This window comes from Trachypithecus francoisi, unplaced genomic scaffold (genome assembly GCF_009764315.1).
Source record: "Trachypithecus francoisi isolate TF-2019V2 unplaced genomic scaffold, Tfra_2.0 Contig01585, whole genome shotgun sequence".
Lineage (NCBI taxonomy): Eukaryota > Metazoa > Chordata > Mammalia > Primates > Cercopithecidae > Trachypithecus > Trachypithecus francoisi.
Genome location: NW_022681444.1, coordinates 9,575,080 through 9,589,483, shown reverse-complemented (window position 1 = coordinate 9,589,483; position 14,404 = coordinate 9,575,080). Strand labels below are relative to the sequence as shown.

General features: G+C 51.2%; 1 protein-coding gene across 5 annotated transcripts in view; it reads left to right on the top strand.

The window, feature by feature from the left end:
• The first annotated feature begins 850 nt into the window (after positions 1–850).
• RAPGEF1 (Rap guanine nucleotide exchange factor 1) overlaps positions 851–14,404 on the top strand; it is a 166,609-nt gene continuing 153,055 nt past the window's right edge. For 3 of the 5 annotated variants that reach the window (XM_033194546.1, XM_033194513.1, XM_033194497.1), the window contains exon 1: positions 851–1,112. In XM_033194546.1, coding sequence (XP_033050437.1) covers positions 1,052–1,112 — 61 coding nt within the window. In that variant the 5' untranslated portion in view covers positions 851–1,051. The remainder of the gene's footprint in view (positions 1,113–14,404) is intronic. The other 2 variants (XM_033194576.1, XM_033194565.1) reach the window with 1 other exon arrangement.

The window sequence follows — 14,404 nt, the reverse complement described above, 5'->3', positions numbered from 1 at the left end:
AGGCCAAGGTGGGTGGATCACGAGGTCAGGAGATCGAGACCAGCCTGGCCAACATGGTGAAATCCTGTTTCTACTAAAAATACAAAAATTAGCTGGGCATGGTGGCATGTGCCTGTAATCCCAGCTACTCAGGAGGCTGAGGCAGGAGAATCGCTTGAACCCGGGAGGCAGAGGTTGCAGTGAGCCAAGATCATACCACTGCACTCCAGCCTGGCGACAGAACGAGACACGGTCTCAAAAACAAAAAACAAACAAACCAACCAACACACAAAAAGGAGTGCTGCGTCTCTGGTTTGGGTGTGTCAGGACAGGCTCCCAGCCATCAGAGCTTGTTGGGTCCTGGTGAGAGTGAGTTCTAGGCCCTGGCGTGGAGCCTCTGGCCCACAGGGGATGCTGGGTCCGGGATGATGCTAGGGTTGGGTGGGTGTTAGTTCCACGTCCTGGGGTGGAAAATCTGACCCAGGAGGGGTCTCTGTGTCTCCAGTGAGGGGGCAGGCCAGGCTCTGGGCAACGGAGGACACTGGGTTGGAGCTGTCAGTCCCAGGTCTGGACCTGGTGACTCTAGTCCCACAGCAGAGGAATGCGGAGTCCCGGGTGGGGTCGGCCCCACCAGGCCCCACCAGGCCCCACCAGGCCCCGGCTTGGGGACTCCGGCTCGGCAGGGGGCGCTGCGTCTCGCGCGTCGCGCAGGAGGCTCGGGCGGCTCCGGGCCCACAGGGGGCGCTGTGGCGGTGCGGCGGGCGCCCGGCAGGTGGCGCTGTGGCCGTGGCCGCGGCCGAGGCCCGGCAGGCGGGCGGGCGGCGGCGCTGCGCTGCGGCCGGCTCGCGGGCCGGGGGAGCGGCGGCGGGCGCGCGGGAGGCGGAGCGGCGGCGGCGGCGGGCGCGGCGGGAGCGGCTGGGCCCGGGCGGGCTGGAGCGCGGTCGCCGAGCGGAGGGCCGCGGCCGCGCGGAGCCCGCCATGCCGGCGCGGGTCTGAGGCGTGGCGAGCCAGGGCCGAGGCAAGCGGCGGGCGCGCCGCCCCTGTCGCCCCGCGGCAGCCCGGCCCGGGCCCGATGAGCGGCGGCCTCGGCCTCCGGCGCAGCCCGGAAATGTCCGGCAAGATCGAGAAAGCAGGTGAGGCGCGGGCGCGGGGCGGCTCCCTCCGGCCGGGCCCGGCCCGGGGGCTCCGTCGCTCCCCGGGCCGAGCGCAGGTCCCCCGGGATGCGCGGCCCTGCGTGCGCCGGGGCGGGGTGAAGCCACCGAGGCCTCGTCGGGACGCCTGGCAGACTCTCCTCCAGGCCCATTCCCTGCCGGGCGCGGGGGGAAGCGGCCGCTGCGGGGACGCCGGGGGCCGGGCCGGGCGTGGCCCCTGCAACCCGGGGCCGGGCGCGCGAGCCGCTCCGCGGTCCCCGGGAACTTCCGAAAATGGCTTGAGCCCCAGGCAGGGGAAGAACAGCCCGGGCCGCGTGCTGCTGCGGCTGCAGCCCTCCGTGCCCGGCCTGGGCTCGGCGCTCGGAAGGTGAACCGAGCTGAGCTGTAAAATGTGTCATTTCTAACGAGCCTCGAGTTTAAATTTAACCAGACGCGTCCACTTCGGTGGCTTCAAAGGAAGCAGGCTGGATGAGTGGAGGCGTTTTGAGGACACAGTCAAGTTTCCCCTCCCCACCCCGATCAAGCTCAGCCCTGCAAGGAGGGCAGGTGGGGGCCCGGTGGTTTGGTGTAGATGATAAATCCTGATGCAGACCTTGTCTCTTTGTGTGTTCCTAGAAATCTAGGGGAGTTACCTTCCCAGACCCTGGGTTTGCCTGTCGTGGAAATAGAGTCTCCAAAGATTCAATGACTGTCCAGCATATGGGGCCCCTGGCTTCATTAGCCTGCGGCACCTTGCAGGGCAAATGCGAATGCTTGGGTCTAAGGTGAAGTGGGCGGGTGTTCCTGGGCTCCTGTACTGGGAGCATGCCCTGTGGTCATAAGCCAGGTACCAGGTTAGCTTGGCGTCTGAATTAGGGAAAGCAGATTTTTGGGGAGCTGCAAAGGAGGTCTGTGGCTTTGATTTTGGAAGTTGCTTATGTTTCCTGGTTTGAATCTGGGATACTTTTGTGGGGTGCACCCCTGCAGCGAACCCACAAGGCAATATGACTTTTGCAGGCTGTGGTTGAAGCACAGAAGGACATTTTTTGTAGGCTTTATTGAGGGTTTGCTATATATCTAACTCTTAGCACCTAAAAGGCATTGCTTCTTTAATTTTTGAAGCTAGTCTGTGAGAAAGAATATGGGCCCAGTTTTAAAGGCTTAGAGAGGTTCAGTGAGTTCCGGCTGTCCAGCCAGCAAGAGGGCGGCAGGCCCCTAGGGTATTCAATTCCCGGCCCTCCGACCAGAAGCTGGGGTGCTTTTATGAGGGACAGGGCGCTTGGGTTCAGGTGCCATTTCTTGAGTATTTTTCTCACTGAATTTGAGCCCCCACAGCCTTGCCCAGTGACCATGAGTCGCCATCCTGTACACCTGCTGCTCCAGAAATAACTTGGGTTCATCTGTGCAGCATTTCTCAGGAACTTCTTGTATAGTGTCTGTCAGAATGGTACTGTTGGGAAACGTGGATAGTTTATTTTAGAAAGAACATTCACTGGGTTATTTGATTATAAGAATATTCTGTGTTCATTATCAAAACTTGGAAATCACAGAAAAGTAAAATGAACCACATTGAAAATCATCTGTCACCCAGGTACAGTGGCTCAAGCCTGTAGTCCCTGCATTTTGGGAGGCCAAGGCAGGAGGATCGCTTGAGTCCAGGAGTTTGAAACAAGCCTGGGCAAAATGGTGAGACCTCATCGCTAATTTAAAATTATATATATATATATATATATTTTTTTTTTTAAAGGAAAAAATTACCTGTCATCCCATGAGATGCTTTCCACAGCCCAAACCACTGGGAATGAAATGACTCTTCGAGTTCTCTGCTATTGGGAGAAAGACCTGAGGCCAGTTCATTTCAGCATAGGTTGTCCTTGGGCCTTTTCTGGGCACTGCCTTCTGCTAGGGGGTTGTAGATGCAAGTGCCTGCTCCCACAGAAGCTTGTCTGACCTAGCACAGTTCCTAAGCTACCCAGGCTGCCGGGCCGAGTGACTGTGCTGCTGTGGGCACGGTGAGAGAGGGCCTTCATCAGTGCGGGAATGAAGAAGACTTTGGAGGGGACAATGTTTGTACTAGACTCTGAAGAGAGGGCTGAGATATACCTGGTGGAGACAGGGAGAAAGAGGAGAGAGGGGAAGGGGTGACCAGGATCTGCGGAAGGTGCGGGAGGAAGATGCATTTTGTGAGAAGCAGAAAAAGTAAGACAGTTCTGAGATTGGCAAGACCAGGGTCAGGACCTCGCCTGCAGATTGGGGATCACAGACATGGAGCTGGCTGGAGGTCCAGCCTCCTTGCAGAAGGTCTTTTGCTGTGGTTCATAGGAGTCGTAGCAAAAGATTACAACAACTGCCAAGGAAGACTGGGGCGCTCCTGGAGTGAGGAAGACCTTTCCTGGTGGTCTCTGCTGGTCATTCTCAGTGAACTTCCCTTTGCATTTCAATGAGATTTTGTTAGGTTTCTGTTGGAGTTTTTTTAATGCACTTCCCACTATTCAATCTCCAGAGGAGTATTTGATTCAGAGGGGAGGCCCTTAGGTGAAGTGGCAACAGAGCCTGACACCTGGCAAACAATTGTGACGGGAGTTTTGCTGTTTTCTGTTAAAGCAACAGAAATGTTGCTTAAATATGTTCATAATCTCTTCTCCCTGGAAGTAGAAGGACCAGTGTTTTCAGTTCTCAATGCTTAAAGCATCCAAGGTTTTTTGGGTGAACAGGAAACTCCTTCACATCCCGTATAGAGTGCAGCTCTAGCCTGTTCCTCATCCCGCCCCCTTGCCTTGCCTGATACTCTGTGCTGGGCAGGACTCTTCTTAACCCCTGGGGGAGATCTTTTGAGTCATTGCTGCTCTTTGGGACATTTTCTTTTTTCTTTTTTTTTTTTTTGAGACGGAGTCTCGCTGTGTCACCCAGGCTGGAGTGCAGTGGCCAGATCTCAGCTCACTGCAAGCTCCACCTCCCGGGTTCACGCCATTCTCCTGCCTCAGCCTCCCCAGTAGCTGGGACTACAGGCGCCCGCCACCTCGCCCAGCTAGTTTTTTGCATTTTTTAGTAGAGACAGGGTTTCACTGTGTTAGCCAGGATGGTCTCGATCTCCTGACCTCGTGATCCGCCCGTCTCGGCCTCCCAAAGTGCTGGGATTACAGGCTTGAGCCACCGCGTCCGGCCTCTTTGGGACATTTTCTTCCTCATGCAGCAGTTCCTGGCTGGGGCAGGGCCTTGAGGGGTTCATCCATACCTATGTATAGCCTCAGAAGACACACCAGGTCATAGGCCTCATGTCTGGGGGTCCCAAGTGCCATGGAGAATCAAGACAGTCTGGGCCAGAGGGTGGCACAGGGACAACTTGCTGAGCTGGTGGGAGCCTGTCAAGTGAGGCCTAGTGGAGAAGGGTTGAATTTGGAGGGCCAGGAAGAAGCTAGGGTGCAGGGGAGGCTTTTCTAAACTCCACAGTGCTTCCAGAGATGACGAGAAGGTGGGGAGTAGAAGAGAGATGGACAGATTAGGGCTCCCAGGGTGAGCTTGTGGGTAGGTCTGCAGCGGAGAAGAGGCTCTTCCCTAGGAGCTCAGAGGGACTTGCTCTGGAAGACTGATGGGAGATGTATGCAACTGTGTAGCGGCTGCTTCGGAGAACAAATGAGCGTGGTTCTGGTTGTGCAAGCAGTTACTGTGGTTCTGTTTGCTCATGTGTCTTCCAATAGAGACACTGAGCGAGGAGAGTTGATACCCTCATGTTTCTGGAGCTTGAGCGCAGACTGGCAGCCGCGGGCTGGATTCAGTCCACAGGTATGCTGGGTTGGATCGGTGTGTGTTCTTGAGAAAAAAACAGAAGAATCGATGGTCAGTATTGAAAACTCAGGAAGTTGCCTGTAATCCCAGCACTTTGGGAGGCCGAGACGGGCGGATCATGAGGTCAGGAGATCAAGACCATCCTGGCTAACACGGTGAAACCCCGTCTCTACTAAAAAGTACAAAAAACGAGCCGGGCAAGGTGGGGGGCGCCTGTAGTCCCAGCTACTCAGGAGGCTGAGGCAGGAGAATGGCGTAAACCCGGGAGGCAGAGCTTGCAGTGAGCTGAGATCCGGCCACTGCACCCCAGCCTGGGCGACAGAGCAAGACTCTGTCTCAAAAAAAAAAAAAAGAAAAGAAAAATCAGAAAGTCACTCAACAATCTCAAAAGCCAGGTTCCTGATTCCCTTGAAAAATGAGAATCTCAGGTGACCCTGAGACCTTGTTCCTGACTACAAGGCAGCTGTGGGCGGGCGTCAGGTGGCGGCCACTCCCACGGAGCCCCTCACCACTCCCACAGCCAGCCATACCTCCGACAGCCCACTTGGACTTTTGACATTTGTGTTTGCATCCCTTCCCCAGAGAAATGATTCACGTTTGTTTGTTTTTATCTGGACTTTGAAACCTTTGCCCCATCCCTTCATTGACTCATTACTCCATCCTTCATTCATCAGGGATTGAGCACCGGCTCCATCAGGCTCCATACAAGGCTCTGGGGACTCAGTGGTAAACTCAGCAGATGTTGCGCTGCCTGCCCTGAATACAGGCATCCTCTGTGTGTCACAGGGTGGGCAGGAAGGTGGCAAGGGATCAGACTTGTAGTGGGGAGGGATAGTCAGGAAACTCCTGTGCTCCTGTGACAAAATGGGACTTAAGGTGAGAGGCAGAGGATGGGTCCAGTTAGCTGGGCACAGGCTGTGGAGTAGAGGACCAGTCCCCTGGGGTGGGAGCAGACCGAGGCCTCCTTACCTGGAGGGAAGAAGGTCCTTGGACTGCATGCGTCAGTTTCAGTCACTCATTCCTTTCTTCCTTCTTTCAGTAGCTTCACTTGTCGCCTACCTCACAGAGCAAACTCCTAAGGGCCTGGAGTTGTTCTAGTTCTTGGAACACAGAAAAGATCTCGGCCTCCTGGGCCATACCTTCTAACTGAGCCGGCCATAAGTTAAGCAGTTTGGTATATATATTTTTATAGTCCCTTTCCTTCCTCTTTGTGCTCCCAGTGAACCACAGGCTGGCTGGGAGTTTCATCATTTACTGGACCCTTCTGCCAGCGCTGTAGCTCCCGTCACCTTGGAGCAGTTCACTGGGACTGGTAAAGCGGCCACAGGCTTGCCCAGCGTGCTGCCTGAAGACAGAATAAATACGGTGTCTCGTGCTCAATGTGCTATGGTTTCAAATGTGTGAAGATGTTTTTATTGTAAATCAAAAAGAAATTTACAGTGACTGCATTCGTGGTCACATTTTTGTCTTGATGTATTTTCTCAGAGCAGATACTAAGAAGACAAGTCCTGTCATGTGGGGCTGCACATTTTTGTGGCCTGAGAAAGAGGTCCTCTTAGATTGGCAGTCACTGTATTTCGATCAATTTTAAACTCCTCAAAGTTGTACTTCCTTTTTTCCCATAGTTAGGAATTTTTGTGGTCAAAGTATACTCAGTCAAGCAGTGCGACATTTTGATGGCACCTACTCCACTTTCTTTCGCTCACCTTTTTAACACTTATGGAGCGCCTCCTCGTTGGCAAACACCAAGTGATGCCTCATGGCAGGGAGCCAGCAGGAACCTGTCCCTGGAGACCACAGTCCAGGGGTAGAATCAGAACGATCTTGAACATTTCTGTAATTTCCTATGGTTTTCAGAATGCACTTATAGACTACCTCATTTCATTTCATCCTCACAACAGCCCAGGGGGTGAGGGCAGGGCTGAGTACCCCTCTTTTGCCCCTGAGGGCAGCTAAGGCCCAGGGAAGTTTGGTTGCTTGCCCAAGGTCATGCCCTAGAGAAGTGGAAGAGGGAACCGGCCCCTTTCTTGCCTTTACAGAGCACTTGTTAGAGCCTCCCTCGTTGCTGGGGACACAGTAGCTTTCTGTCTTAATTCTTCTTCAGGCTTCTCAATCTCTTTTCTGATGTTTGAAAAAAAGATCTACCGGTGAAATTAAGGGAGGGCCACTACAGTCTTTAGGCTGCGTCTGATACTCATAATACTAATCACATTAACAATGCTGTAGAGAGATAAGAAATAACACTAACACCAGCTAAAGGTGTTTTTAGAAAAAATGAGCCACAGCAACCCCATATGTTTCCTGGTCTCCAGAGCAGCTGTTGGCAGAGGCGGTTTGAATGGGATTCCTTGTAGCCAAGAGGCCTTGTAGGAGGTCTGTAGAGATGAGTCATGTGTGAGCTTGCAGAAAAATATCTCCCAAAGTAGCCTGGATCGGAGATTGACTTGAGTGCCAGGCTGGGTCTTACCTCAGGCCAGCTGAGCGTGTTCCCTGTGGCCAGGATAGGATCACGCTCTAGAAAGAGGAGGGGCCTGACAACCCGCCGCCTGCCCCACCCCGCGGCCGCCTCGCCGCCGGGACAGGTGTTCCTCTGACTCGTCACCCGTCTTGCCCCAAAGGCTGTTTTATGAGTAAATAAATAAAACCCACCGTTTGTGAATTATTAAGGGATCTGTCATCCAGCAGGCCAGTCATCTTAGTTTCTGGTCATCTTTGAGAACGTCTGAGTTGTGTCCTTGTGTGATTCGTATGTTTTCCTGGGGCTTATTTTCCCCATTAGTGCCAGGAAGGAGTGGGACTCAAAAGGAGTGCTTCTCTGTTTGTGTTTTTAAGCTGCAGCCCGCCCCACCGACATTTTTTTTTTTTTTTTAATTTTGAGTTCTAGAATACATGTGCTGAACGTGCAGGTTTGTTACATAGGTATACATGTGCCATGGTGGTTTGCTGCACCTATCAACCCATCATCTAGGTTTTAAGCCCTGCATGCGTGACTGCAGGCCCTTTTTTATACATAAGAAGACCATTAGGTAACCACTAATGGGGAAGCCTCTTTGAATGCCGTCCTTCCTGCTTAGCCGTGGCCAAGGCTCCTCCTTGGACCCTCCGCCCTAAACACAATGTGAAAACCCACTTCCTGCATGCTCTCACAGCCTCCTCTACCAAAATCAACTTCCTCTGGGCTCTTTGTGTCTTCTCTTCCTCTAACAGGTACTAAATTCCATGGAAATGCCCCAGATCAATGCTTGAGTAGAATGATGTTTAACTCATTCAAAATCAAAGCCCCAGTTTCCTTTCTGCAAGTTAAAAATCAACAAGTGAAATGTTAAAGAGATCATTAGCTGCGTGAGGGAGTGTGCCTGTCTACCACTGCGGTGCCATTACGGGGCCTCGAACGCAATGGGTGCTCAATAAATAGTTACTAAAAGAATGAGTGGATTTAGTTAATATTATCATAGAATGAATTTCAGTTTCTGGTTCCAAGTCTCATATTATCTTTAGATGTAGCTTATTCTGGTTTTAAATAGCCAATTAGGATGTTTCTTGGTACATTAATAGGACCAATATCTGATGAGTGGTGTGCAGTTAGTTGGGGGTTCTGTGTTAACCATACACCTTGGTCAGTGTTTTCCTGTAGTCCTCTGAACATTAATGATGAAGTTAGGATCAAATTCCCAGAACACTGTTGGGAGAACGCCAGGACACCGTGAAGGCTGAGCCGGCTCTGACGCCGCATCTGTCAGTCAGTGCCCGTTCTTTGAGCTTCCACTTGTAGTGACTGCCTGGTTATTTGGGATACGCAGGAGCAAAGCACTCGTAGGCAATGCTCATTCTGCCCTGTATTTACAAACCAAGGCCTGTACCAGCTCTGCTCAGCCTGACACCCATAGTGATCACCGTCCCAGAAATCCTTGTCCCTACTTATTATTTTTTTTTCAGTTGGCCTTTGAACGTGATTTAGGACTAGCTTTCTGCAGCATTACTGTCTTTTCCCGGGATGACTGTGCGGTGTGTGCTGTCTAGGGCTGGGGTGCAGGCTGTTGGTGTGCCTCTGGCTCCGCCTTCCTTCTTTGTCAAGCGGCATGGGCAGTCTTACTTGCTACTTCCCCTTCTTCCGTGAGGTACAGGGGAGAGGCTCACCTGAGTGTATTAGAGCTCTGCTGTCTGCTGGTCACAATTCCTCTTTCTCCCACTTTCTTCTTCCATGCGTAGTTTGAAAGACAGATGGCACTTCTCTGAACCCACGTCCCACCCTGCAGTCTGGACTGCTGCTTCCTGGAACACCATGACTCCTGTAACAGCTTAGACCTCTGTCCCCATCAGTCCCTTAGCAGCAGACTTTCTCTTTGCTTTTCACTGGCTTGCCGGAACCACATAGTGACTTTACCGCATATTAAGTTTTGTGATCAGGCAATTCTGCAGTGCTTTTAAAGCATAGAAATGGAGCACTGAGCACAGGATGCTGTGTGGGTTTGCCCAGGGCTGGGTTCAGGGGGCCGGATTTCAGGCATTTGCTCTATAGTTTTTAAAAATTTGTGCCATTGGTGTGGACCTGGCAGATGCGATTCCCAGCCACACACTGTATTGTTAAAAACAGAGCAGGAGTGTGACGCTGGCAGTAATTGAGAGAAGGAAGGACATGGAATGAGAAGAGAGGACAGCTGATAGCCAGTGGAATGTGACCGTGTTAAATAGCCACTTAGCTGACCCCAAATGAGCAAACAAACAAAACCCCTGGTTGGAAACAGTGGTTGTGTTTATTTGCTGGTTATCACATGCTCCCATCCTCCTTCGAGTGATGGTTCTGAATAAATAGATGGATGATTGTTCATGAGTCATGGAATTGGCTACTCTCAACCCCTCCTTTCAATAATAAGTACAAATAATAGTAGTAGCTGATGTTCATTAGGCACTTACCACGTGCTGTACCAGGCTCGCTTCTGTGTGTTTTACACTTATGGTTGCATTTAATCCTTACAATAGGAGAAAGGTACTGTTAACTGTTCTCATTCTGCAGAGGAGGAACCTAAGACACAGAGCTTAGTCTTTGAGATCTGAAAGAGTTAAAATTTACACATAGTCTTATACTGAGTTGGGGCAAAGTTAGGACTAAAGCCCATCAGACTATTCCCCATGCATCTGTATTTCCATTGATTCTGATATTATTCTCTTGGCTTTGTGACTTGGGTGAAAATGAGCCTTCGCGTTTCCAGGGACCCCTCTGCCACAGAGGCAGCTGCTGCACTGACAGGATACCCCATCATCCTGAGGGTTCCTTCGGAAGACAGCTCTCCTCCTGGCTGTCCTGCTGGAGCTCACGGGACTGCGGAAGCCTTGCTTCTGGCTGGGTGACAGTGGGCAAATTGCTTAATCTGTCTGAGCCTCAGCTGCCTTTGTTGTAATTTGGTAGGATGGATAAACCCACCCCAGAGCCCTTTCTTTCTTTTTTTTTTTTTTTTGAGATGGAGTCTTGCTCTGTTGCCCGGGCTGGAGTGCAGTGGCCGGATCTCAGCTCACTGCAAGCTCCGCCTCCTGGGTTCACGCCATTCTCCTGCCTCAGCCTCCCGAGTAGCTGAGACTGCAGGAGCCTGCCACCTCGCCTGGCTAGTTTTTTGTATTTTTTAGTAGAGACGGGGTTTGACCGTGTTAGCCAGGATGGTGTCGATCTCCTGACCTCGTGATCCGCCCGTCTCAGCCTCCCAAAGTGCTGGGATTACAGGCTTGAGCCACTGCGCCCGGCCTCACCCCAGAGCCCTTTCTAATGCTGGTTCTTCTTCTTCTTCTTCTTCTTCTTTTTTTTTTTTTGAGATGGAGTCTCACCCTGCTGTCACCCAGGCTGGAGTGCAATGGGTGATCTCGGCTCACTGCAACCTCCCCCTCCCAGGTTCAAGCAATTCTCCTGCCTCAGCCTCCCACGTAGCTGGGATGTGAGGCACCCACCACCATGCCCGGCTAATTTTTGTATTTTTAATAGAGATGAGGTTTCACCATGTTGGTCAGGCTGTTCTCTCTGGCCAGGCTGGTCTCGAACTCCTGACCTCATGATCCGCCTACCTCAGCCTCCCAAAGTGCTGGATTACAGGCTTGAGCCACTGCGCCCGGCCTCACCCCAGAGCCCTTTCTAATGCTGGTTCTTCTTCTTCTTCTTCTTCTTCTTTTTTTTTTTTGAGATGGAGTCTCACCCTGCTGTCACCCAGGCTGGAGTGCAATGGGTGATCTCGGCTCACTGCAACCTCCCCCTCCCAGGTTCAAGCAATTCTCCTGCCTCAGCCTCCCACGTAGCTGGGATGTGAGGCACCCACCACCATGCCCGGCTAATTTTTGTATTTTTAATAGAGATGAGGTTTCACCATGTTGGTCAGGCTGTTCTCTCTGGCCAGGCTGGTCTCGAACTCCTGACCTCATGATCCGCCTACCTCAGCCTCCCAAAGTGCTGGGATTACAGGCATGAGCCACCGCGCCCGGCCCTAAGGCTGGTTCTTTGTGAGTCTCGACTGCAGTATGTGGGGTGGACTTATTGAGGGTTGTTTTGTTGATGGTTTTTAATGGTAGTAAATGTTGGACAGCACTTAACTAACTATCAAAATAGGTTTTGAAACATTTTGTACAGATTAGTTTCTTTGTTGTTTTGGGCTTTGTTAATTTGTTTCTTTCTTTCTTTTTTGAAAGGGAATCTTGCTCTGTCACCCAGGCTGGAGTGCAGTGGCGTGATCTCAGCTCACTGCAAGCTCCGCCTCCCAGGTTCATGCCATTCTCCTGCCTCAGCCTCCTGAGTAGCTGGGACTACAGGCACCTGTCACCATGCCTGGCTAATTTTTTTGTGTTTTTAGTAGAGACCGGGTTTCACCATGTTAGCCAGGTTGGTCTCGAACTCCTGACCTCATGATCCGCCCGCCTCGGCCTCCCAAAGTGCTGGGATTACAGGCTTGAGCCACCGCGCCCGGCCAATTTGTTTCTTATCATAAGGTATTGGAGTTGCACAAGATTTTTCCCGGATGAGGATGATGGCAGCTCACATTTATTATTTCCTGTGTGCCAGGAATGATCTTAGGAGCTTTACCTTCAGATATGTATGTGATTTAATTAATTCTGTCCTTATAAAGAGTCAGCAATGGCAGGTATTGTGCCAATTTGACAGTTGAGGAAAGGGAGGCAGCAAGAGGGAAGTGACTTGCCAGGGGTGGGTTGTGTATTGCTGAGAACTGGAGTTTCAGTTCTCTTCCCTTCCTGGGGTCTAGGACTGACTTGACGGCACCACCACTGCCTTGGGTTGGAATGTACTCTGGGGTTCCCCCTGGGGCTTTCCAGCCTTCTGTAGGACTGTTAAGGTGGCACCACATCTGCCTACAGATTTATGAAGAAGCCCCTGGTTTCTCCATTATTGAAGTGGCTTAAAAAGTACATTTGCTGAAAATATTGCATGAGAATCTGCTTTGGAGAAACCTCTCACCAGATGGCACAACAGTGGGAAGTGGCTCTTGTTCCGTCCATCCACCCACCTGCCAGGGGAGGAGAGGGTACTGACAAGGCTGAGGCATCAGTGCCCTTGGGGAACTGACAATCAGCCACCACCTGTGTTGTGCACAGGAGACTTTTGATGTTGACTCTCACACCCTCAACCATGTTACAGGCAGCATGAGCCTGAGCTGCGAGTTGGGAGACCTGCCTTATGGCCCCTGGGTCTGCACCCAGGCACTGGCTCAGTGCCCTTCCCCAACCCTGTCTCTCCATCTGTGCGGTGAGCTGGTGCAGAGCAGTGACTTGAGAGCATGTGCTTCAGGTCCTCCAGCTATGGCTTTAGATACCAGCCCTCCTGTGTCATTGTTGTGGGATCTTGGGCATGTCACTCTGTCTTGTCTAAGCCTCAGTTACTTATCTGTAAAATGGAGAAAATCCTAACAGTACCTGCCTTATGGTATGGAGGGAGAATGAAATGAGATGATGTGCATAAAGCATTTAATCAGAGTCTGGACACATGAGAAGTGCTCGATAAACCTTAGCTTTTGTGCTTACCTCAGGTGGCCTTCTACTCTAAAGTGAGCGTTTCTTTAACAATGGTAATCTGGTAACTAAAATTCAAACCTCAGTACTCACAGGGAAGGGGAGGCCCCTGGTTGTTGAGGTATTTCCTTTTAGGCTGGTTTGTTCTTTCTCTTTCTCTCTCTAAGAAAGCTAAAGTCCAGGGAGGAGGTTTTTACAATTAAGTAATAAACTTTTGAAGTGATCACTTGAAATGATCACTCATAGGATGAGTAGAGGGCAATTCGTTTCAGCTACACGTGTCCCAGTGCATGCAGGCAGACCACGAGGCCCTGATTTTAATTTGAGTCTCTCTGGAAGGAATGGGCCTGTGCTTGCAGGCTGTGGTCTATGTCAGAGCCACAGCAGGGCTGATACACCAACAGGTATATTTTTTGCCCTGTCTCAAGAGACACCTCCCCAGTTTCTCCTTGCGGAGTGACTCTCGGGGATTAATTAAATCGGCTTCGTTCAGCTCTGGAGGTGAAATGATCGCAGAGTGTTGCGTTTGTGACAGTTAAAAACCACAAGACATTCAAGGTCCTCGTGTACAAAGTAACGTACAAATTGCATTGAGCGCTGCAAGAAGGGGGATTTCATACCCTTTGTTTTTCTTTCTTGATTAATTTTCACAGTAAAGATAAATTCAGAAATGCTGTTGTGGTGTTCTGAGTCTTCCTTAACCCCTGCTCCACTGGGAATTTCGGGAACGTGAAAGTAAATGTGTGTAGTCTCCTTGCAAATTTGTCCATGCAGCTAGCATGAAGCACAGTGCTATTTGCAGAGAGACCAAAGCCCAGTCAACCCTTTTCACTTTCTGTAATCATTTGGTCCTGGAGCTACAGAACCTCTCAATTAGCATAACCACACTAATTTGTGCTTCTGCCTCAGCTTGTCAAGAGTGCCTTCCAAATATTAATTCTCTGAGCTCATCAGAAAACCAAAGGCACAGATCAAAAGCATGCTTTTCTGCATGATCTGTCCTTTTTTTCTTCTGTTCATGAGGAGCTTTCTCTATTAATTACCCTAAATATGCAAGGTTATAGAATGAAGCTTTTATATTTGACAAGTAAGAATTGGACTAGGGACCTGGATTACCGAGACTCGGGCTAGGGACTGCCCTTGCTACAGGGGTGTTGAGTTCCCTGGCCTCAGCTTGGCGGGAGAAATGCACGTACTGCTGAGGAAATTCTGTAGGCTAAAGTCATGGGGAGCAGGTGAGTCACGATCGTCAGAAATGCTTGGACCTGTGACATCTTTGGGCGATGAAGAGGGAACCAGCTTGGCACTGCCACAGACACACCGTGTCCTCTGGGGCAAGCCAGGATTCCCTCCTGGGCCTCTGAACCCCACTCTATAATTTGAGGGCCTTGAACTGGAACAGAGGTTCCTGAGCTTTTTAAGATCATAGGTCTCCCAAGAGTCTGATGGAAGCTCTGTGGACCTTGTCCCCAGGGAGAAAGATTCATTATGTGTGGACATGTTTCTGCCAA